Source organism: Vipera berus (genome assembly GCF_964194415.1).
Source record: "Vipera berus genome assembly, chromosome: 7".
NCBI lineage: Eukaryota > Metazoa > Chordata > Lepidosauria > Squamata > Viperidae > Vipera > Vipera berus.
Window position 1 is genome coordinate 2,994,494 of NC_138209.1, and position 22,189 is coordinate 3,016,682.

The 22,189-nt window shown below is 45.0% G+C and overlaps 1 protein-coding gene across 1 annotated transcript in view; it reads left to right on the plus strand.

Moving 5' to 3' along the window:
• GFRA4 (GDNF family receptor alpha 4) overlaps positions 1-22,189 on the plus strand; it is a gene marked incomplete at both ends in the record, with an annotated part of 109,438 nt that overhangs the window by 35,300 nt on the left and 51,949 nt on the right. Inside the window, one exon of the mRNA XM_081333307.1 lies at positions 21,948-22,189. This exon is cut by the window's right edge and continues 31 nt beyond it. Coding sequence (XP_081189433.1) covers positions 21,948-22,189 — 242 coding nt within the window. The remainder of the gene's footprint in view (positions 1-21,947) is intronic.

Sequence of the window (22,189 nt, forward strand, 5' to 3'; positions counted from 1 at the left end):
CAACGAGGTGCAAATTGTTTTGAAGCCTGCACAGCAATTAACACTCTTCCCACTTCCAACAGCTTCTGCCTCAGTTAACCTCCGCGCAAATCTGCTAAATCTCCAAAGCCTCCTCCTTTAAAAGGGAGAAGAAGATTAACCAAACGGCAGCTGTAGAAAAATACTAGAACTTAGGATAATAAAGCGGTCAATTTGGTCTAGAGGTTAAGGCGGTAAGGTAGGAAGCGGGAGACGGTGAATTCTAGTACTGCCTTAAGGCATGAGAGCAGGCTGGGTGACTTTGGCCCAATCCCCAGGAGATGGTGAGTTCTAGTCCCGCCTTAGGCATGAAAGGCGGGTGGGTGACTTTGGGCCAGTTATCAGAAGATGGTGAGTTCTAGTTCCGCCTTAGGCATAAAATTGGCTGGGTGACTTTGGGCCAATTGCCAGGAGATGGTGAGTTCTAGTCCCGCCTTAGGCATAAAATTGGCTGGGTGACTTTGGGCCAATCGCCAGGAGATGGTGAGTTCTAGTCCTGCCTTAGGCATGGAAGCCAGCTGGGTGACTTTGTGCCAATCACCAGGAGACGGTGAGTTCTAGTCCCGCCTTAGGCATAAAATTGGCTGGGTGACTTTGGGCCAATTGCCAGGAGACGGTGAGTTCTAGTCCCGCCTTAGGCATAAAATTGGCTGGGTGACTTTGGGCCAATCACCAGGAGACGGTGAATTCTAGTCCCGCCTTAGGCACGAAAGCCAGCTGGGTGACTTTGGGCCAATCACCTGGAGACGGTGAGTTCTAGTCCCGCCTTAGGCATAAAATTGGCTGGGTGACTTTGGGCCAATTGCCAGGAGACGGTGAGTTCTAATCCCGCCTTAGGCATGGAAGCCAGCTGGGTGATTCTGGGCCAGGCACTCTCAGCCCAGCCCACCTCACAGGGTTGTTTTTATGGGGCAATTAGCCGGAGGAAAATGTGTTGGTGTCGCTCTCCGCCTTGAGTTCTTTGTTGAAAACAACAAGGGCAGGATGTAAATAAATAAAACCGCAGGGAAGCCCTTAAGAGCTGTGGTGAGAAAGGTCGTAAAGATGGGGCAAAACTCACTTAGCAACAGAGGCGTTGGGCTCAAAGGCGGTCGTGAGTTGAGGACTCCGTGTTTTGGCGGTTAATTTCCTTCCCCGCCTTCCTTCCTGCTTACGAAGGAATTTGTTCTTTCTCAAAATCGTTTCTGATCCTTGAGGTTGTTTTTTTTTCCCCGTCCGAGCAAAGTTAACATTTCCCCGCTGGCTAGATTTTATTTTTTTTACCGAAACAGTCCCAGCCTTGGATGCTCATTCCATCCAACTGTTCATTTTTATTCGCTTTTTCTGCAATTTCTGCATCGGGTCCCTTTGATCAGGGATGTGCAACCGGGGACCAAATTCAAGGCCGTTTCCGGAGATTCTTTGAAAAGCTGTCAGAAAGGTGGGATGTTGTTGGTTTTTTTTTCTTTCTTTCTTTTTTTAAAACGTCAGAGAAAATCTGTAAAATGATCAGGTGTTGGCAGGGTGATCAAAAAAATAAAAAGGAGCCAGATTGAATCAAACCAAACGGTGCCCCACCTATCACTCTGAAAGAAGCTACAGGACAGGGCTTCTCAACCTCGGCAACTCAAAGACAGCTGGACTTCAACTCCCAGAATCCCCCAGCCAGCCAAGGCAACTGGAAAATGGGTGGACTTCAACTCCCAGAATTCCCGAGTCAGCCAAGGCAAGTTGAAGATGGGTAGACTTCAACTCCCAGAATTCCCGAGTCAGCCAAGACAAGTTGAAGATGGGTGGACTTCAGCTCCCAGAATTCCCCAGCCAGCCGAGGCAACTTGAAGATGGGTGGACTTCAACTCCCAGAATCCCCCAGCCAGCCAAGGCAACTTGAAGATTGGTGGACTTCAACTCCCAGAATCCCCCAGCCAGCCAAGGTAACTTGAAGATGGGTGGACTTCAACTCCCAGAATCCCCCAGCCAGCCAAGGCAACTTGAAGATGGGTGGACTTCAGCTCCCAGAATTCCTGAGTCAGCCAAGGTAACCTAAAGATTGGTGGACTTCAACTCCCAGAATCCCCCAGCCAGCCAAGGCAACTTGAAGATGGGTGGACTTCAACTCCCTGTCAGTGGACTAGAACTCACCGTCTCCTGGTGACCGTCTCAAAGTCACCCAGTGTGCCTAAGGGGAGGACTAGAACTCACCGTCTCCTGGTGATTGGCTCAAAGTCACCCAGCCGGCTTTTGTGCGTCATGTTTCTGCGTGGGATATTAGCACTCTAGAACCGATGAAGGCCAGTTGGATTAAGGTTTGGGAGACTTTATCGAGTCTTAAAACCCACATCGGCGTCACACATGGGTTAAATTGCTGTTAATAAAAGCTGTGAAAGCACTGCAGGAGAAGCTAGCTTAATGAAAATCTTTCTCTCTCTCTCTCTCTCTCTCTCTCTCTCTCCCATTTGCATCCGATGATTCATCTCCAGCACCGTGCAAAATAAGACGTTAATGAGAGGAGAAGCCTAATTTTCAGTATTTACACAAAGGAGCGGAGGTGCAAACAAGCCAGAGGTAGCTGCTCCTCTTCTGCTGTGTCCAATTTCTCGGGGTCTGGCTTGCGTTTTTACTCCTCCCGTTCGGTCCACCCTTGCCTTGGTGGAGAAAGGAAGGGGGCTACTACCTCAGCATGTGGAGGAAAGCAAAAATTTTACATTTAGGCCGGGAAAAAACCAAAGGCACGAATACCGGCTGGGCGAGACCTGGCTTTAAAAAAGCAGCAATGGTGAGAGGGACCTTGTCACTTGACCCTGAGCCAGCCGTGTGCGGCAGCAGCCAAAAAGGCTAACGCAATCCTGGGTTGTATAAACAGAGGCCTAGAATCAAGATCACGCAAAGTGATCAGTACCGCTTTAAAATAAAAACCTACTGAGGCCACACCTGGAGTACCGCAGCCAGTTTGGGTCACCATGTCACAAAAAAGAGGTTGAGAGTTTGGGAAAAGTGCAGAGAAGAGCAGCTAAGAGGATCCAAGGCCTGGAGACTAAAACACACGAAGAACGGCTGCGGGACTTGGGTTTGGCCAGTCTAAAGAAAAGAAGAAATAGGGGAGACATGATAGTAGTATTCCAGTATTTGAGGGGCTGCCACAAAGAAGAGGGGGTCAAATTATTCTTCAAAGCACCAGAGGGAAGGAGGAGAAACGATGGTTGGAAGCTGATCAAGGAGAGAAGCAACCTGGAATTAAGGAGAAACTTCCTAACAGTGAGGACAGTAAACCAGTGGAATAGCTTGCTTGCCACCAGAAGTTGTGTGTGATCCATCACTGGAAGTTTTTAAGAAGAGAGTGGACAGTCACTTTTTTGAAATGGTGTAGGGTCTCCTGCTTGGGCAGGGGGCTGGACTAGAAGACCTCCAAGGTCCCTACCAGAATCTATTCTATTCTATTCTATTCTATTCTATTCTATTCTATTCTATTCTATTCTATTCTATTCTATTCTATTCTATTCTATTCTATTCTATTCTATTCTATTCTATTCTATTCATTTCTGTTCTGTTCTGTTCTGTTCCATTTTCTATTCTATTCTGTTCTATTCTGTTCTGTTCTACTCTACTCTACTCCTATTAAAATTCTATTCTATTCTATTCCATTTTCTATTCTGTTCTATTTTGTTCTACTCTACTCTACTCTACTCTACTCTAATTCTACTCAAATGACCCCTGATTTGGGGGGTGTTGCCCAGGAAGAATGGGAGGTTTTCATTTCGTCCGAAGAAGAGAGGGAGGTTCCCCCTTAGGGTTAGGACAGAGGGGACCTTTTGCAGCAATCATCAGAGGAGGTCAGAATCCAGGGAGAAGATCAAAAGTCCGCCTTGTCTTCTGAGTAGGTCATGAAAAGCCAGTTCTAGCTTTTTTTAGTCTGACTAGATCCTTTCTTCTCAGCTTCGGGCCCCGACCAACCCGTTGTCTGAACGATTCAAGGCCCAGCCAAGGAGGGATGGACGGATGGGGCAGCCTGAGAGAGAGAACAATGTCCAAGAGCTCCAACGACTTGAGGAAGCTCAGCGTGGAAGACCTCAGAGCAGCCAGCCAGAAGTAGAGAGATGTTCATCACTCTGGAGGAGGCCTCTTCGTGAGAATGGCTGGGGCAGGCGAGATACGAGACCCCTTTTGACCCTCCATGGATTCTTCTGAACAGAACCTCAAACGGGAAGAGGAGACATCAGCCCCTAACGTCTGAAGACCCTTGATCCAGCTGGTGGTTTCTCTTTCTCTCAAGTTCTTACTGGACCCCACATCTGGAGGTTAACCCTCTCCTAGGTCTCACGCAGCAGGTAGCTAAACTTTATTGTCCTTTTTGGGGGGGGGACTGTGGGCACAACGGCGCACACCCAAAATGAAATTTAGCGGCCTGCTCTCAAAGGGACGCGGTGGCTCAGTGGGTTAGGACGCTGAGCTGTTCGATCAGATGGTCGGCAGTTTGGCGGGTCGAATCCCGAGTGCCATGTAGCAGAGTGAGCACCTGTTACTCATCCCAGCTTCTGCCAACCTAGCAGTTCGAAAGCACGTCAAAATGCAAGTAGAAAAATAGGGACCGCTCCGGTGGGAAGGTAACAGCGTTCCGTGCGCCTTTGGCGTCTAGTCATGCCGGCCACATGACCACGGAGACGTCCTCGGACAAGCGCCGGCTCTTCGGCTTTGAAACGGAGATGAGCACCGGCCCCTAGAGTCGGAAACAACTAGCACGTGTGTGCGGGGGAACCTTTACCTTTACCTTACCTCAAAGGGTACACATGCACGACGCACATTGAAATGTGCCCTACGCAACCTACGTACCAACCCACAGCCTTGCAGGTCAATAACGTCAAAATATGAATCCCTGTCCACCTTGAATACACAAGGGAAAGAGGGAAGCTTGAGAGTTCACAAGGTTAACCCTGTGTGGAACGACACTGTGGCTGAATCTGGGTGTTCTGCTTCGGATACCACGAAGCCCCCTCCCTCTCCTCCCGATTAACCAGTGGAACTGCTTGCCACCAGAAGTTGCGGGTGCTCCGTCCTTGGAGGTTTTTTAAGAAGAAGCTGGACAGTCACTCGACTAAAATGGTATCGGCTCTTCTGCTCGGGCGGGGGGGTGGACTAGAAGACCTCCAAGGCCCAGCTCTGTTCTGATTCAATTGTCTACGCTTTCTTCTCTTTAACCACGGTACAAGCCGAGACTTTACCGGGTCTCTCTTTAAAAAAAACAAAAAAAAACCAACAACCTCACAATAACTCAGTTATATGTTCCCACCTATTTTTCATTGCCAGCACATTTGTACAAGTGTCCCAGCGAATCGTTTTGGCGGCTGTGTTGTGTCGCCATTTGTAGCCAGTTTTTGCACTCTTTTTGCACTGGACCGATAGGGCCGATCAATTGCAGAGGTCTTTTGGGGTCAGCGGCCCGGTGGGAAAGGGAGGGGCAGGCTCCTGACACGCATACGTGCAAACATGAACGTGGCCACGGGTGCACGGGTGCGCACAAAGAGGCCGCAAGCATCCGCACGAGGCTTTCCGCGACACCGGGCATGTGTGTGTGTGAGGGGTGTGGTGCCACCGCCGCCAGGCTGGCAGCAATGCTACCGCCAACTCAAGGATTGCGCTGCGGCCCCGCGTGAGGTTCGCGCCACGGCCCGCTCGTGACACTGCCGCCGTCCAGGCAAGATTCACGACAGCCCCACCGCCTGCGTGATACTAGCGGCGGTGCCGCTGCCCCGTGCAACATTTGTCGCAACGGTGGCCCGAGGGGGGAGTGAGCACGTGCTCACACGCGTGTGCGCTGCCCAACTAGTACCACAGCCCAATGGATGCCACGGCCCGGTAGTGGGCCACGGCGGGACCTCTGATCTAGTGTCTCTTCTGCTTCTTTGCACAAAGCAATTAACTTTAAATCGATTAACAACTCTTCAATGTCGGCCTTGATCGCCTCGGTTTGCCAGCTTCCTCTGGAGCAGGCAAAATGGAGCCTTCTGTTTCTTTTCTTTGTTTTTTTAACGTTCCAGATATAAACCACGGCCGAGTTGGACCTTTATCCGCGTTTCCCTTCGATCTTTTGTAGACATTGACCCCATAATGATTCCTTCCCTACCCAGCATTCCGTTCATGTTGTTGTTTTTTTTTACTACGTTCTTTCATTATTCACGGTTGGTTTCCTGAACATTAAGTCCCTAATGTTTTCGCTCGCATCAATGTTTGTTCTTGAGCCTGTTTTATAGCATCAGCTAAGGTGCGTGGTTTCTCCTTTGACAACTTGTTTGAATTGAAGTCAACCTTTGCCTCCGTTATGGCGAGGCAGGGGTGGTCTAGCAATGTCGCCAGGAGGGTAGAATGCATAGTTTGTTAAGGGGGTTAAGACTTCTAGAGGTTGAGGCACCAGGCTAGAAAAGCAGGTGACCGTGAGTTCTAGTACTGCCTCAGGCATGAAAACCAGCTGCATTACTTTGGGCGTTTTGCCAGTGGAACTACTTGCCTCCAGAAGTCGTGGGCACTCCATCTCTGCAGGTTTTCAAGGAGAGGTTAGACAGTCACTTGTCTGAGATGGCAGAGGTTCTCCTACTTCGGCAGGGGGCTGGACTAGAAGACCTCCAAGTTCCCTTCCAGCTCTATTCTATTCTATTCCTGCCTTAGGCATGAAAACTAGCTGGGTGATTTGGGGCCAGTCACCAGGAGACGGTGAGTTCTAGTCCCACCCCAGGCATGAAAGTTGACTAGGTTTCTTTCAGTCAGTCCCACTCTCTCAGCCCAACCCACCACACACAGTTGTGTAGGGGGAGGAAGACATGCCTTTGGTTATTTGTAATAATGATGATGATGGTAATAATAATAATAATAATAATAATAATAATAATAATAATAATAATAATAATAATCACCTTGGGTGCAATCCCAAAACAACTGGAGCGTCACTTGGACACCGTCGGCATTGACAAATTCGACATCAGTCAATTGCAAAAGGCGACCTTATTAGGAACTGCTTCCATTCTGCGACGATATCTGTAACACTATCGAACATCCACATCTGCCTATCCCAGGTCCTTGGTAAGGACTCGATAGGTAGACAAAAATGACAAATCCAGTCTGAACATCTGGCTGACTGTGTGATGAATAATAATAATAATAATAATAATAATAATAATAATAATAATAATAATAATAATAATAATAATAATAATAATAAGAAGAAGAAGAAGAAGAAGAAGAAGAAGAAGAAGAAGAAGAAGAAGAAGAAGAAGAAGAAGAAGAAGAAGAAGAAGAAGAAGAAGAAGAAGAAGAAGAAAGGGATCCTGGAGGTCATCTAGTCCAACCCCCTGCTCAGGCAGGAAACCCTATATCATTTCAGACAAATGGCTGTCCAGTCTCTTCATAAAAACTTCCAGTGTTGGAGCGCTCACCGTTTCTGGAGGAAGGTTGTTCCACTGATTAATTGTTCTAACTGTCAGGAAGTTTCTCCTTAGTTCTAGGTTGCTTCTCTCTTTGGTTAGTTTCCATCCATTGCTCCTTGTCTTGCCTTCAGGTGCTTTGGAGAATAGCTTGACTCCCTCCTCATTATTATTAATAACAATAGGATGCATCTTCTATTCTGCTCTGTCCAGGTATTGCCACATCCACTATCTAGCCTTTTTTGTTCCTCCTCCTCCTCTTTCTCCTCCTCCTCTTCCTCCTCCTCACCATCTTCCTCTGAACACATCAAAAGCTCGGCTCTCGTAGTGTTTGCCCCCTCTCCCCCGGCTTTCTTCCATCTAAGGACCCTGGATCCTTTAATGACCATTTCTGCTAAATGCCTGTTTGCTGAGTGGTGATTAAAAAGCCATTTCGGGAGGCTGAATGAGCTGAGCATTGCTTCCTGGTGAGTCTTCATCAGAGGCCGAACGGTCAGCCGGTGTTGTGATTCCGTGCCAGCCTGTGATCCTGGCAGCTGAGTCCGGGGAATCAGAGGAGGAGGAGGAGGAGGAGGCCTGGGGAGCCATCAGAGTTGGAGGAAGGCTCTGATGAGTTACCAGACTTACAAAGTGAGGAAGAACCTGGCCCCTCCCCTCGTGGTCAAGCTGAAAGCCAGCTGGGCTGGGAGGCTGAGTCGGACTCGGAGGCAGCACAGCTGGAAGACCTCAGAGATGCACGTAGTAAAACGCAGACAGGTCACACGAGTAGGTCAGAGGGAGGCAATGGGGCGACTCCAGGGCAGAAGGAGAAAGCAGTGGGAAGCCACGCCTTGGGGGCTGCGTAACAAAAAAGGGAATGTGTGGGCAGGGCTGGTTGCTGGAGGCAACCGTTTGCAAAGAATTTCTGTGTCCAGAGATGATGGTCTGTTTATTTTACTAGTGAGTTATTTCCTGTTTTGGCTCCGTTTTGTTTGTGGACAAGGTCTGTAACTCAAATAAAAAAGGGTTTCTTTTTCCAGTCTACTGTTAAAAAAGGGGTTGCCTTGTGAAGTAACAAGGACGTACGTAGGCTGAGACCGAACAGCTGGAGGGGGTCAGGCCCTGGAAGGGGTGCGTGTGTGTGTGTGTGTAGGAGTCCATGGCCTCTGAGGTCCCTTCCCTCTCTCTTACAATTCCACAAGTGACCAAGTTAAATTCATCTCAACAGCACTGTGGCCAGTAATAATAAAATAATAATAAAGAAAATCAATCCAGAAACACAACAATTTTAACAACAGTTTCAATGAAATTGTGGTCACCAATAATAACCGTAACGGAATGAAACCATTCATAGGGGTAGTCCTGAACTTACAACGTTTCATCTAGTGACCGTCCGAAGGTACAACGGCATTGAAAAGAGAGACTTGTGGCCGTTTTTCACCCTTACGACTGTCGCAGCAACCCCCTGGTCACGCGATAAAGATTCGGACGCTTGGCCACTGACTCGTATTTATGACGGCTGCAGCGTCTCAGAATCACGTGATCCCCTTTGGCGACCTCCTGGCGAGCGAAGTCCATGGGAGAGGCCAGATTCGCTTAACGACCGGGTTACTCATTTAACAACTGCAGTGATTCACTCAACAACCATCGCAAGGAAGGTCATAAAACGAGGCAAAGCTCACCTAACAAATGTCTCCCTTAGCAAAAGAAATTTGGCGCTCCGTTGTGGTGGTAAGTCATGGACTACGTGTACAGCATTGAATTGTCCTGCGATGTGTTGTCGCACCACGAGCTTGCCGTGGTGAGCTGTCCTAGACCATCTTTGGTGACTGGCTTTAGACAACATCCTAAGTCTAAACCAGAAGTGAATAGAGCAGAGCAGGGCAGAGTAGAAATAGAATAGAATAGAATAGAAAAAATAAGTGAAGTGGAGTAGAGTAGAGTAGAGTAGAATAGAATAGAATAGAATAGAATAGAATAGAATAGAATAGAATAGAATAGAATAGAATAGAATAGAATAGAATAGAATAGAATAGAATAGAATAGAATAGAATAGAATAGAATAGAATTAATAGGATGGGATGGGATGGGATGGGATGGGATGGGATGGGATGGGATGGGATGGGATAGAGTGGAATAGAATAGAATAGAATAGAATAGAATAGAATAGAATAGAATAGAATAGAATAGAATAGAATAGAATAGAATAGAATAGAATAGAATAGAATAGAATAGAATTAATAGGATGGGATGGGATGGGATGGGATGCAATGGAATGGAATAGAATAGAATAGAATAGAATAGAATAGAATAGAATAGAATAGAATAGAATAGAATAGAATAGAATAGAATAGAATAGAATAGAATAGAATAGAATAGAATAGAATAGAATAGAATAGAATAGAATAGAATAGAATAGAATAGAATTAATAGGATGGGATGGGATGGGATGGGATGGGATAGAGAGGAATAGAATAGAATAGAATAGAATAGAATAGAATAGAATAGAATAGAATAGAATAGAATAGAATAGAATAGAATAGAATAGAATAGAATAGAATAGAATAGAATAGAATAGAATAGAATTAATAGGATGGGATGGGATGGGATGGGATGGGATGGGATGGGATGGGATGGGATGTGATAGAGAGGAATAGAATAGAATAGAATAGAATAGAATAGAATAGAATAGAATAGAATAGAATAGAATAGAATAGAATAGAATAGAATAGAATAGAATTAATAGGATGGGATGGGATGGGATGGGATGGGATGGGATGGGATAGAGAGGAATAGAATAGAATAGAATAGAATAGAATAGAATAGAATAGAATAGAATAGAATAGAATAGAATAGAATAGAATAGAATAGAATAGAATAGAATAGAATAGAATAGAATAGAATAGAATCTGGAAGGGACCTTGGAGGTCTTCTAGTCCAGCCCTCCGCTTAAGCAGGAGAATCTATACCATCTCAGACAGGTGAATGTCCAGTCTCTTCTTAAACACCTGCAGTGATGGAGCGCCCACGATTTCTGGTGGCCAGCTGTTCCACTGGTTGATTGTTCTCACTGTCAGGAAGTTTCTCCTTAATTCCAGGTTGCTTCTCTCTTTGTTCAGTTTCCAACCATTGTTTCTCGTCCTTCCCTCTGGTGCTTTGGAGAATAACGTCACCCCCTCTTCTTTGTGGCAGCCCCCCAAATACTGGAACGCTGCTATCGTGTCTCCCCTATTTCTTCTTTTCTTTAGACCAACCAAACCCAAATCCCGCAGCCGTTCTTCGTAGGTTTTAGCCTCCAGGCCTTGGATCATCTTAGTTGCCCTGCTCTGATTTTTTTCAAAACTCTCAGCATCTTTTCTGTGATATGGTGACCAAAATCTTCGACAGATGGGTCCACTGAACAATGCCAGCCAAATCACCAGCCCCAAAATGTCACTCACTCCCAGGCAATTCCCCTTGACCGGGGAGACATTCCCAAACACAAAAAAAAGCAGAATAAATAATAGGATTAAACTGGAAAGAAGCCAGTAGGGGCTCCAAAATTCAATGAACCAGCCTTTCAAAAATAAGGCTTTTTATCTTTAGCATGGATAAGTCCAATGTTTTTCAGTCTCAGCAACTTTGAAATCTGAGAATTCAAGTCTGAGAATTCTCCAGCCAGCATTCAGTCTGCACATGCTGGCTGGGAATTCTGGGAGTTGAAGTTCACACATGCTGGCTGGGGAATTCTGGGAACTGAAGTCCAAACATGCTGGCTGGAGAATTCTGGGAGTTGAAGTCCAAACATGCTGGCTGGGGAATTCTGGGAGTTGAAGTTCATACATGCTGGCTGGGGAATTCCGGGACTTGAAAGACACACATATTGGCTGAGAAATTCTGGGAGTTGATTTCCTAAGGCTGCTGGGGAATTCTGGAGGTTGAAGTTCACATGTGCTGGCTGGGGAATTCTGGGAGTTGAAGTTCACACATGCTGGCTGGGGAATTCTGGGAGTTGAAGTTCACACATACTGGCTGGGGAATTCCGGGACTTGAAAGACACACATAATTGGCTGAGAAATTCTGGGAGTTGATTTCCTAAGGCTGCTGGGGAATTCTGGAGGTTGAAGTTCACATGTGCTGGCTGGGGAATTCTGGGAGTTGAAATCCACCCATCTTAAAGTTGCTAGCATTAAGGAAGTCTGGTCTATTCAATTAGAGCAAAGTTAGTTCCAATGACTAACCTCCTCACAGGCTAGTTCAGAGCGATTTCTTCAAAAAAGAAAAACCTAAAATAAGAGAACGCTCAGCCAACATTAGGATTGGAGAGAGTAAAAGCAGCGTCTTGTCCACGACAAACGTGGAGGGATTTATGCAGGGGTCTTCAAACGTGGCCCTTTTATGACTGGTGGACTTCAACTCCCAGAATTCCTCAACCCTCTGGCTGAGGAATTCTGGGAGTTGAAGTCCACCCGTCATAAAAGGGCCACGTTTGAAGACCCCCTGGATTTATGAAATGGAGAACACACCAGTCCATTTGTGCTCACGGAAGCTCTGCTATTCTTTATTTTCTTTATTTTAGCCTCGGGAAATTTCACCCAAAAATGAAATGGATGTGCAAAAAGCTCGGATCATTATCTAGGGCAGTAACGAACGAGGCTTTGGCTCATTCTAAGGGTCTCTTGTCCTGCCGTGTCATTAATATGAGAGAAACATCTGGAAGATGATTGCCTTATATGCACAGGTGTTCCTCGACGTACGACCGCAACGGAGCCCCAAAATTCTGTTGCTTAAGAGGGAGACGTTTGCTGAGTGAGCTTTTCTCCCCACATTCGTTAAGCGGGATGCTGCAACCGTCATAAATACGAGTCAGTTGCCAAGCGTCTGAATGTTGATCCCGTAATCACACATAATTCCCTTTTTTTCCCCCCAGTGCCCTTGTAACTTCGAACGGCCAATAAATGAACCGTTGTACGTTGAGGACTGCCTGTACATATTTTTACTAATTGCAATAATAATAATAATAATAATAATAATAATAATAATAATAATAATAATAATAATAATAATAGCCATTTTCCTAGCACACGGGGTGAATCCTTCTCCATCTTCCAATTTCTCTTCCCTTTTCGGGTGGTAAAAATCCATTTGTCATGCCTGATACAATAGCATAGTTGGATGTCTCACCCCTTTTCTCCGTTATGTCATTTTGTTTTATTTATTATCTGTCCCCTCCTTCGGGTTTCTCTGTCGGTTAGCCCCAAAAAGGCTTCTGAGATGCCGTAGATTAAAAAATGATAAATCAGCAAAAGAAAACACGAATAAACTGTCATGGCTCATCGTGAACCAGCAGAAAAAAATTGTCCTATTAAAACAGCCGTATCAGAGATACGGCTTAGCCCCTCCCATGATGTTCTTTTTAGCAGAATTGGAAGGGACCTTGTAGGTCATCTAGTCCAACCCCCTGCTCAAGCAGGAGATCCTCATGCATTTCAGACAAATGCCTGTCCAGTCTCTTCTTAAAAGTCTCCAGTGATGGAGCACCCACAACCTCTGGTGGCAAGCTGTTCCACTGGTTGATTGTTCTGACTGTCAGGAAGTTTCTCCTTAGTTCTAGGTTGCTTCTCTCCTTGACTAGTTTCCATCCGTTGCTTCTTGTCCCGCCTTCAGGTGCTTTGGAGAATAGGTGGACCCCCGCCCCCTCTTCTTTGTGGCAACCCCTGAGATATTGGAAGGCTGCTATCATATCATCCCTAGTCCTTCTGTTTTTCGATTAGATGACATAGCCAGTTCAGAATGCAGAATAACATACCGTAATTGGAAGGATCTTGGAGGTCATCTATTCCAACCCCCTGCTCAGGCAGGAAACCCTATACCATTTCAGTCTCTTCTTAAAAACTTCCAGTGTTGGAGCATTAACGGCTTCTGGAGGCAGGTGGTTCCACTGGTTAATTGTTCTCACTGTCAGGAAGTTTCTCCTTAGTTACAGGTTGCTTCTCTCCTTGATTAGTTTCCATCCGTTGCTTCTGAGAAGAGGGGAAAAGGGATTTGAATTAGGTAGTTAATAAGTAAAGGATCGAAGGATTGATAGATATAATAGAGATAAGTATAATGGAGATGAGATAGATAGATGATAGATAGATAGATAGATAGATAGATAGATAGATAGATAGATAGATAGATAGATAGATAGATAGATAGATAGATAGATAGATAGATAGATAGATAGATAGATAGATAGATAGACGGACGGATGGATGGATGGATGGATGGATAGACAGACAGACAGACAGACAGACAGACAGACAGACAGACAGATAGACAGACAGATAGATAGATGAGAGATGAGATAGATAGATATGGATAGATAAATGATAGATAGATAGATAGATAGATAGATAGATAGATAGATAGATAGATAGATAGATAGATAGATAGATAGATAGATAGATGAGATAGATAGATAGATATGGATGGATAAATGATAGATAGATAGATAGATAGATAGATAGATAGATAGATAGATAGATAGATAGATAGATAGATAGATAGATAGATAGATAGATAGACGGATGGATGGATGGATGGATGGATAGACAGACAGACAGACAGACAGACAGACAGACAGACAGACAGACAGATAGATAGATGAGAGATGAGATAGATAGATATGGATAGATAAATGATAGATAGATAGATAGATAGATAGATAGATAGATAGATAGATAGATAGATAGATAGATAGATAGATAGATAGATAGATAGATAGATAGATAGATAGATGAGATAGATAGATAGATAGATAGATAGATAGATAGATAGATAGATAGATAGATAGATAGATAGATAGATAGATAGATAGACAGATAGATAGACAGACGACAGACAGACAGAGACAGACATGAGAGAGAGACAGACAGACAGAGATGATAGAGATAGATAGATAGATAGATAGATAGATAGATAGATAGATAGATAGATAGATAGATAGATAGACGGATGGATGGATGGATGGATGGATAGACAGACAGACAGACAGACAGACAGACAGACAGATAGATAGATGAGAGATGAGATAGATAGATATGGATGGATAAATGATAGATAGATAGATAGATAGATAGATAGATAGATAGATAGATAGCACAACATTTCCTTTTTCTGTACCTCCTTTTTGAAACATGCCCTTCCTCCCCCCCCCAATCTAGTCAGGTCTCCACTAGGGCCAGGATCCGCCCTCCTTTCCCCTCGGGGCAGGGCTGAAGCCCCCTCCCCTCCGCCTTCCGCTCTCTCCAGCCCAGCGGCCCCTGCCCTCGCCGGGGGGGGGGGGGGTGATGTTTGTTCATCAGCCGCCCGGCTCGGCTTTTAATTGTTTCATTGACTTGTTTATGGTTTGCATCGATTTTCAGATTTTCACGTAGCCTCCCCCAGCTCTTGGTCAATTGCAAAGGAGAGTTCAAAGCGTTTAATAAGCAAAGTGCCTCTGGGGATAACACATCGTGTGTGTGTGTGTGTGTGTGTGTGTGTGTGTGTGTGTGTGTGTGATTTAGAAACAATACAGGCAGCCCCCTCCTGAAAAAATAAAAAAAAATCAATGTGCAGCTGGATGTTGTGATTTGTTGCGTTTCTGCAACGAAAGAGATGATATAATTTCGGATAATGTGCTTTACTTGGTTATTAAAATGCAAGTGGTCCTCAGCTTACGGGCACAATGGAGGCCAGCATTTCTGTTGTTAAGCGAGACCGTTGTTAAGTGAGTTTTGCCCCTTTTTTTACGACCTTTCTTGCCAGAGTTGCTAAGTGAATCACTGCAGTTGTTAAGCGAGAAACGCAGTCCTTAAGTGAATCTGGCTTTCCCGTTGATTTTGATTGTCAGAAGGTCGCAAAACGGATCACGTGACCCCCAGGGACACTGGAACCGTCATAAATACGAGTCAGTCACCCAGCGTCAATGGGGGAAGCCGTATTCACTTAACAACCATGTTACTAACGTAGCAAATGGGATGAGTCGTTTGACAACTGTTGTGAAATGGGGCAAAACTCACTTAACAGACGTTTCACTTAGCGATGTAAAATTTTGGTCTCGATTGTGGCCGTAACCCGAGGACCACCTGTGTAGGCAAGGAAGCTCCGTTCTCATCTTCTGTACCCTTGGGAGTGTTTTTGAAACTCTTTTAATGAATCTCCCAGACTGGATTCGCACAGGACGCTAAGTGAGAACTTTGTTTTCTCCCTAGAGATTCAGCATATTGAATGCCAGATTCCAGGATCCACTGGCTCTCCTTCCGATGGTTACATTAAATATCGCTTGATAGTCTCAAAGGCAATCAGTGCCAGACGAAAGCTGTGGGAAATTGGCTAAAATTAGATAGATAGATAGATAGATAGATAGATAGATAGATAGATAGATAGATAGATAGATAGATAGATAGATAGATAGATAGATAGATAGATAGATAGATAGATAGATAGATAGATGATATAGATAGATAGATAGATAGATAGATAGATAGATAGATAGATAGATAGATAGATAGATAGATAGATAGATAGATAGATAGATAGATAGATAGATAGATAGATAGATAGATAGATAGATAGATAGATAGATAGATGGATAGGTGATAGAGATAGATAGATAGATAGATAGATAGATAGATAGATAGATAGATAGATAGATAGATAGATAGATAGATAGATAGATAGATAGATGATAGATAGATAGATAGATAGATAGATAGATAGATAGATAGATAGATAGATAGATAGATAGATAGATAGATAGATAGATAGATAGATAGATAGATAGGCAGGCAGGCAGGCAGGCAGGCAGGCAGGCAGGCAGGCAGGCAGATGTCTCAAAGGCAGTCACAGCCAGCCTTGGGAAATTGGCTAAAATTAGCAGGAAGGGCCCTTAAAAAAATACACTATTAGGAGAATCCTGTCCATAATTGGGATTGATAAAATCCTGGCGACATTCTCCCCAAAGTCTTTGCAGCTCTTGCTATCTGATTAAGCGCTAAATTTCCAGAGAAATGGGCCAATTGGAAGGACCAGGAGAAGCTGTGCCCCCCCCCAAGAGGGTCCATTAACCCCAATTGATTATGTAATAGAAAATATAATTCCCTTTTAAGGCTGAGTCGATGGAAAGCTCGAAAACCAAGCGATGGGGATCTTAACAGGACCTGGTTTCCCGGTAAAACTTCCTGATCAATTTTCCTTCCCTCTTTGTAAATCTTCCGGCATTGTTTCTCACATACGCAACTGTGCGTCTGCCAGGCCGATGCAACGGGGGTGGGGGGTGAGAATGGGGGTGTCTATTTGGCACCCCCAACAGGTCCGAACTTTAGCAAGATGAGCCTCGTGATGGGTGAGCAAGCGGGCGTTATTAATAACAAGACAGGTCTCCATTCAAAGGGGAGTAATGAACATAAGAATAGATGAATAGAATAGAGCTGGAAGGGACCCTGGAGGTCTTCTAGTCCAGCCCCCGCTCAACAGGGGGGGCCCGTCTAATAAAATTAAATTCAGTGGGGGGGGGAAAAAGATAAGGTTCTACATTTAGGCAAGACAAACCCAACGGACAAGTCTAATGCAGGCAGTCCTTGACTTATGACGACTGAGCCTTCACGTTTCTGTGGTTAGGTGAATATTTGTTAAGTGAGTTTTGCCCCGTTTTACGGCCTTTCACAGTTGTTAAGTGAGTCACTGCCGTTGTGAAGGTAGACACGCGGCGGTTAAGGGAATCTGGCTTCCCCTTTGACCTTGGTCATCAGAAGGTCACAAAAGGGGATCACATGACCTGGGACACTGCAAACCGTCATAAGTATGAAGCGGTCGCCAAGCCTGTCTATATATCTACTTATCTTCTCTTATCCACCTTCCTCCCTAATTCATCCCTCCCTCCCTCCCTCCCTCCCTTCCTTTCTTCCTTGCTATTTACCTACCCTATCCATCCATCCACCCGTTCATCCATCCATTTATTCCTTCCTCCCTTCCTTTCTTCCTACCTACCTACCCTATCCATCCATCCATCTATCATCCATTTATTCCTTCCATCCTTCCTTCCGACCTACCTATCCTATCCATCCACCCACCCATCCATCCACCCACCTATTTATTCATTTATTCCATTGTATTCCTTCCTTTCATTTGTTCTTCTTTTCTCTTTTTATCCCTGTCTTTTTCTCTTTTTCTTTCTCTTTCTTGCCTTTCTTTCTTTCTTTCTTGGCTTTTTCTTCTTTCCTTCCTTCCTTCCTTCGACTCGTTCTTCCTTTCTCTCTCTTTCTTATCTGTCTGTCTTTTTTCTCTTTCTCTTTCTTTCTTTCTCTTTTGTCTGTCTGTCTTTTTCTTTCCTTCCTTCAATTCGTTCTTCCTTTCTCTCTCTTTCTTATCTGTCTTTTTTCTCTTTCTCTTTCTTTCTTTCTCTCTTGTCTTTTTCTTTGCTTCCTTCCTTCCTTCAATTCGTTCTTCCTTTCTCTCTCTTTCTTATCTGTCTTTTTTCTCTTTTTCTTTCTTTCTTTCTCTCTTGTCTTTTTCTTTCCTTCCTTCCTTCCTTCAATTCGTTCTTTCTTTCTCTCTCTCTTATCTGTCTGTCTTTTTTCTCTTTCTCTTTCTTTCTTTCTCTCTTTTCTGTCTGTCTTTTTTTGCTTCCTTCCTTCCTTCGATTCGTTCTTCCTTTCTCTCTCTTTCTTATCTGTCTGTCTTTTTTCTCTTTCTCTTTCTTTCTTTCTCTCTTGTCTGTCTTTTTCCTTCCTTCCTTCCTTCCTTCCTTCCTTCCTTCCTTCCTTACTTCCTTCCTCCCTCCCTCCCTCCCTCCCTCCCTCCCTCCCTCCCTCCCTCCCTCCCTCCCTTCCTTCCACACTCTTTCTGCCTCTTTCTCCCTCCCTCTCTCTCTCTCTCTCATGATACAAATCAGAGAAGAGGTCATTTGCAACCCTCCAGCTACTGAAGCATTTAATTCCAACATAAACTACGAGAGCTCAGGGCGGTAAATATCCACCCCGCTGCTCGTCTCTTGAAGCAGAGATCTTCTTGAAGGGCGCCATTCGCTGAGTTCCTTTGTCGGTGCACTGTTGTGCCAATTGTGGTTTTATGGTTGCAGTCCCAATCCCACCAACAAATCCAGCGGATTCAGCTGCAGTGGGGGTTTTTTATCCATGGGTCTCCATCGCTGTTTCATAAACTGGCAGGCTCTGACCAGCTCTGGCCATTGGCCTTTGTGAAAAGTCTGTGGAGCCCAATTTCTGCACACCTTTCTGCACTTATGTATAATATTGTATATCTCACCAAGGAATAAATGATGCATATACAGTTATGTTTGAAACTTAACATTAAGAAAACCAAGATCATGGCATCCGGCCCTCTCAATTCCTGGCAAATAGATGGGGAAGAAATGGAGGTAGTGACAGATTTTATTTTCCTGGGCTCCAAGATCACCGCAGATGGGGACTGTAGCCAAGAAATTAAAAGACACTTGCTCCTGGGGAGGAAAGCCATGGCAAATCTAGACAGCACGCTAAAAAGCAGAGACATCACCCTGCCAACAAAAGTGCGCATAGTGAAGGCCGTGGTCTTCCCAGTTGCAATGTATGGCAGTGAAAGTTGGACCATAAGAAAGGCTGAGCGCCAAAGAATTGAGGCCTTTGAACTCTGGTGCTGGAGAAGACTCCTGCGAGTCCCTTGGACTGCAAGGCAATCAAACCGGTCAGTCCTAGAGGAGATCAATCCTGACTGCTCTTTAGAAGGCCAGATCCTGAAGCTAAAACTCAAATATTTCGGCCACCTAATGAGAAGGAAGGACTCACTGGAGAAGAGCCTCATGCTGGGAAAGGTTGAGGGCAAGAGAAGAAGGGGACGACAGAGAATGAGGTGGCTGGATGGAGTCACTGAAGCAGGAGGCGTGAGCTTAAATGGACTCCAGAAGAGGGTAGAGGACAGGAAGGCCTGGAGGAACGTTGTCCATGGGGTCACGAGGTGTCAGACACCTAGAAGGTGTGTGATCCAGTTTTGGTCGCCACAATATAAAAAAGATGTGGAGACTCTGGAAAGAGTGCAGAGCAGAGCAACAAAGATGATCAGGGGAATGGAGGATAAAACATATAAGGAACGGTTGCTGGAATTGGATATGTCTAGTTTAATGAAGAGAAGGACCAGGGGGGACATGATAGCACTATTACAATATTTGAGGGGCTGCCACAAAGAAGAGGGGGGGTGTCAACTTATTTCCCAAAGCACCTGAAGGCGGGACAATCAAGGAGAGAAGCAACCTAGAGCTAAAGAGAAATTTACTGAGAACAATTAACCAGTGGAACAGCTCGCCACCAGAAGTTGTGGAGGCTCCAACACTGGAGGTTTTTCAAGAAGACACTGGGCAGCCACTTGTCTGAAGTGATGTAGGGTTTCCTGCTTGAGCAGGGGGTTGGACTAGATGACCTCCAAGGTCCCTTCCAATTCTGTTCTTCTCTTATTCTGCTGGAAAGAGAGAACAGAAAATAAGAGTTCACAGTCTGGAGATCTGAAATAGATCCCTTATTAGCCAGTCCGTGAAAGCAAAAAAAAAAAAAATTCTTTGAAGCAGCTGTAATGAGATCTCCTGTTGTTTTATTGCTGGGATGTAGAGGTATTTTACTCAGCCTCTCAATCAAGGTTTTTCAAACATGGCCAAAACTGGGATCGCCATTTCCATTGCTAAGCAAGGCACCGATTAAATGACACCGCCACACACACACACACACACACTATTTTTTACAATCCGGCTTCCCCCCCATTTATTCTGCTGGTTGGGAAGGTGGGAAATCAACGTGACTCTGAAACTCTGTGACCGTTGTAAAACGTGCCAGTTGCCGATTTTTATATATATATATTTTATTTTTATAAATATTTTACTGGTTTTTAACACTAACCATCTCCAGTGCCTGGTGTAAAACCATGGCGTCTTGGTTTATATATTTGAGAAAGAAAAAAGAAAAGAAAGGCAATAATAATTAACGAACAGTGAATAACAATTAAATTTGATAATTCCCTAATTCGTCTATGAATTAATAATATATTTCTTTGATCTTCCTTTCTCCCATTGGTATTCTCCTTGCTCAACCTTAAACAAATACACTTCTTAATATTTTCAATATAGACATGATTAAATGTAGACATTTTTTTCATATTTATACAGATAGAGATAACATCTATGTATAACGTGTTCTTTTTTTTATCGGCTTGTATTATTGGTTCTCATTGGTTCACCAAGCATCCTGTTTTCATGGTTTTTGTTTAAGCTTAATTTCCCCTTTTATCCGATCCGTTCTTATCCGTCATGATTTTCTCCATGTTAGTCATCTAAATATCCAAATTTTTCCCATTTACATCCTCCCAATATTTTCATAGTTCACGTATTATAAAAAATACTGTGCTTCTTATCTATCTTATAACATCCTTTCTGATCAGCTTATATTTCACTTATGTTTATAAAAGTTACATCGGCCCAATATTTTTACATTTCATATATTGTAGTGGGTTAGGACGCTGAGCTTGTCGATCAGAAGCTCGGCAGTTTGGCGGGTCGAATCCCGAGTGCCGCGTAGCAGAGTGAGTGCCTGTTACTCATCCCAGCTTCTGCCAACCTAGCAGTTCGAAAGCACGTAAAAATGCAAGTAGAAAAATAGGGACCACTGCGGTGGGAAGGTAACAGCGTTCCGTGCGCCTTTGGCGTCTAGTCATGCCGGCCATATGACCACGAAGACGTCCTGGGAGAAGCGCTGGCTCTTCGGCTTTGAAACGGAGATGAGCACCGGCCCCTAGAGTCGGAAACGACTAGCACGCATGTGCAGGGGAACCTTTACCTTTACCTAACATACTATATTACTTAAATCTCTCATCCCTCTTGTCATTTACTAATGTAATACTCCATTTGGTAGGGAGAGTCAAATTTCTTGAACCAAGTGGCAAATTTGGATTCACGTCACCTTGGGGAGGCTGAGTCGGTCGTAAGAGCGAGGACAGGTTTTTCCGTGCCGCTGTGACAGCTAGTCCTCGCCTTACAGCAACCATTCATTTCGTGACCCAAGTTACAACGGCACTGGAAAAAAGCGACTCGGGACCCTTTTCCACACTTACGACGGCTGCAGCGTCCCCAAAAGTCTCGTGATTTGCATTCGGATGCTTGGCAACCAAGTCACATTTATGACAGTCGGGTCACGTGATCCCCTTTTGCGACCTTCTGACCCCCAAAGGTCCACGGGGGGAGCCGGATTCGCTTAACAGCCACGTCGCTAACTGAACAACGGCAGTGACTCGCTTAAGAACCGGGACAAGAAAGGTTGCAAAATGGGGTGAAATTTTCCGAACCACTGTCTCGTTTAGCGGCAGAAGTTTCTGGTCTCCCTTGGGCGGTCGTCATTGGCGGGCTGTGGTCGCCGAACGAATGTGGGCGTAAGTCGAGGATTATCTCTGGGACCTTCCAAGCAGATCCAGTTAGAATCAGAAAAAAGGGAGCAGGGAGGGAGCTCGGAGGTCATCTAGTCCAACCCCCTGCTGGAGCAGGAAATTCCTCTCAATTTCTCTCTTCCCCTTCTCTTTGCTCCTTTCCAGAAGGCATGACCATCGGCTCAGCTCGCGACTGCCTCCAGGCCGGGGAAGCCTGCACCAATGATCCCAGCTGCAGTTCCAAATTCCGCACCCTCCGGCAGTGCATCGCTGGCAACGGCGCCAACAAGCTGGGCCCGGGCGCTAAGAGCCACTGTCGCAACACGCTCACCACACTCCTGTCCAGCCAGCTCTACGGCTGCAAGTGCAAACGGGGCATGAAGAAGGAGAAGCACTGCCTGAGCGTC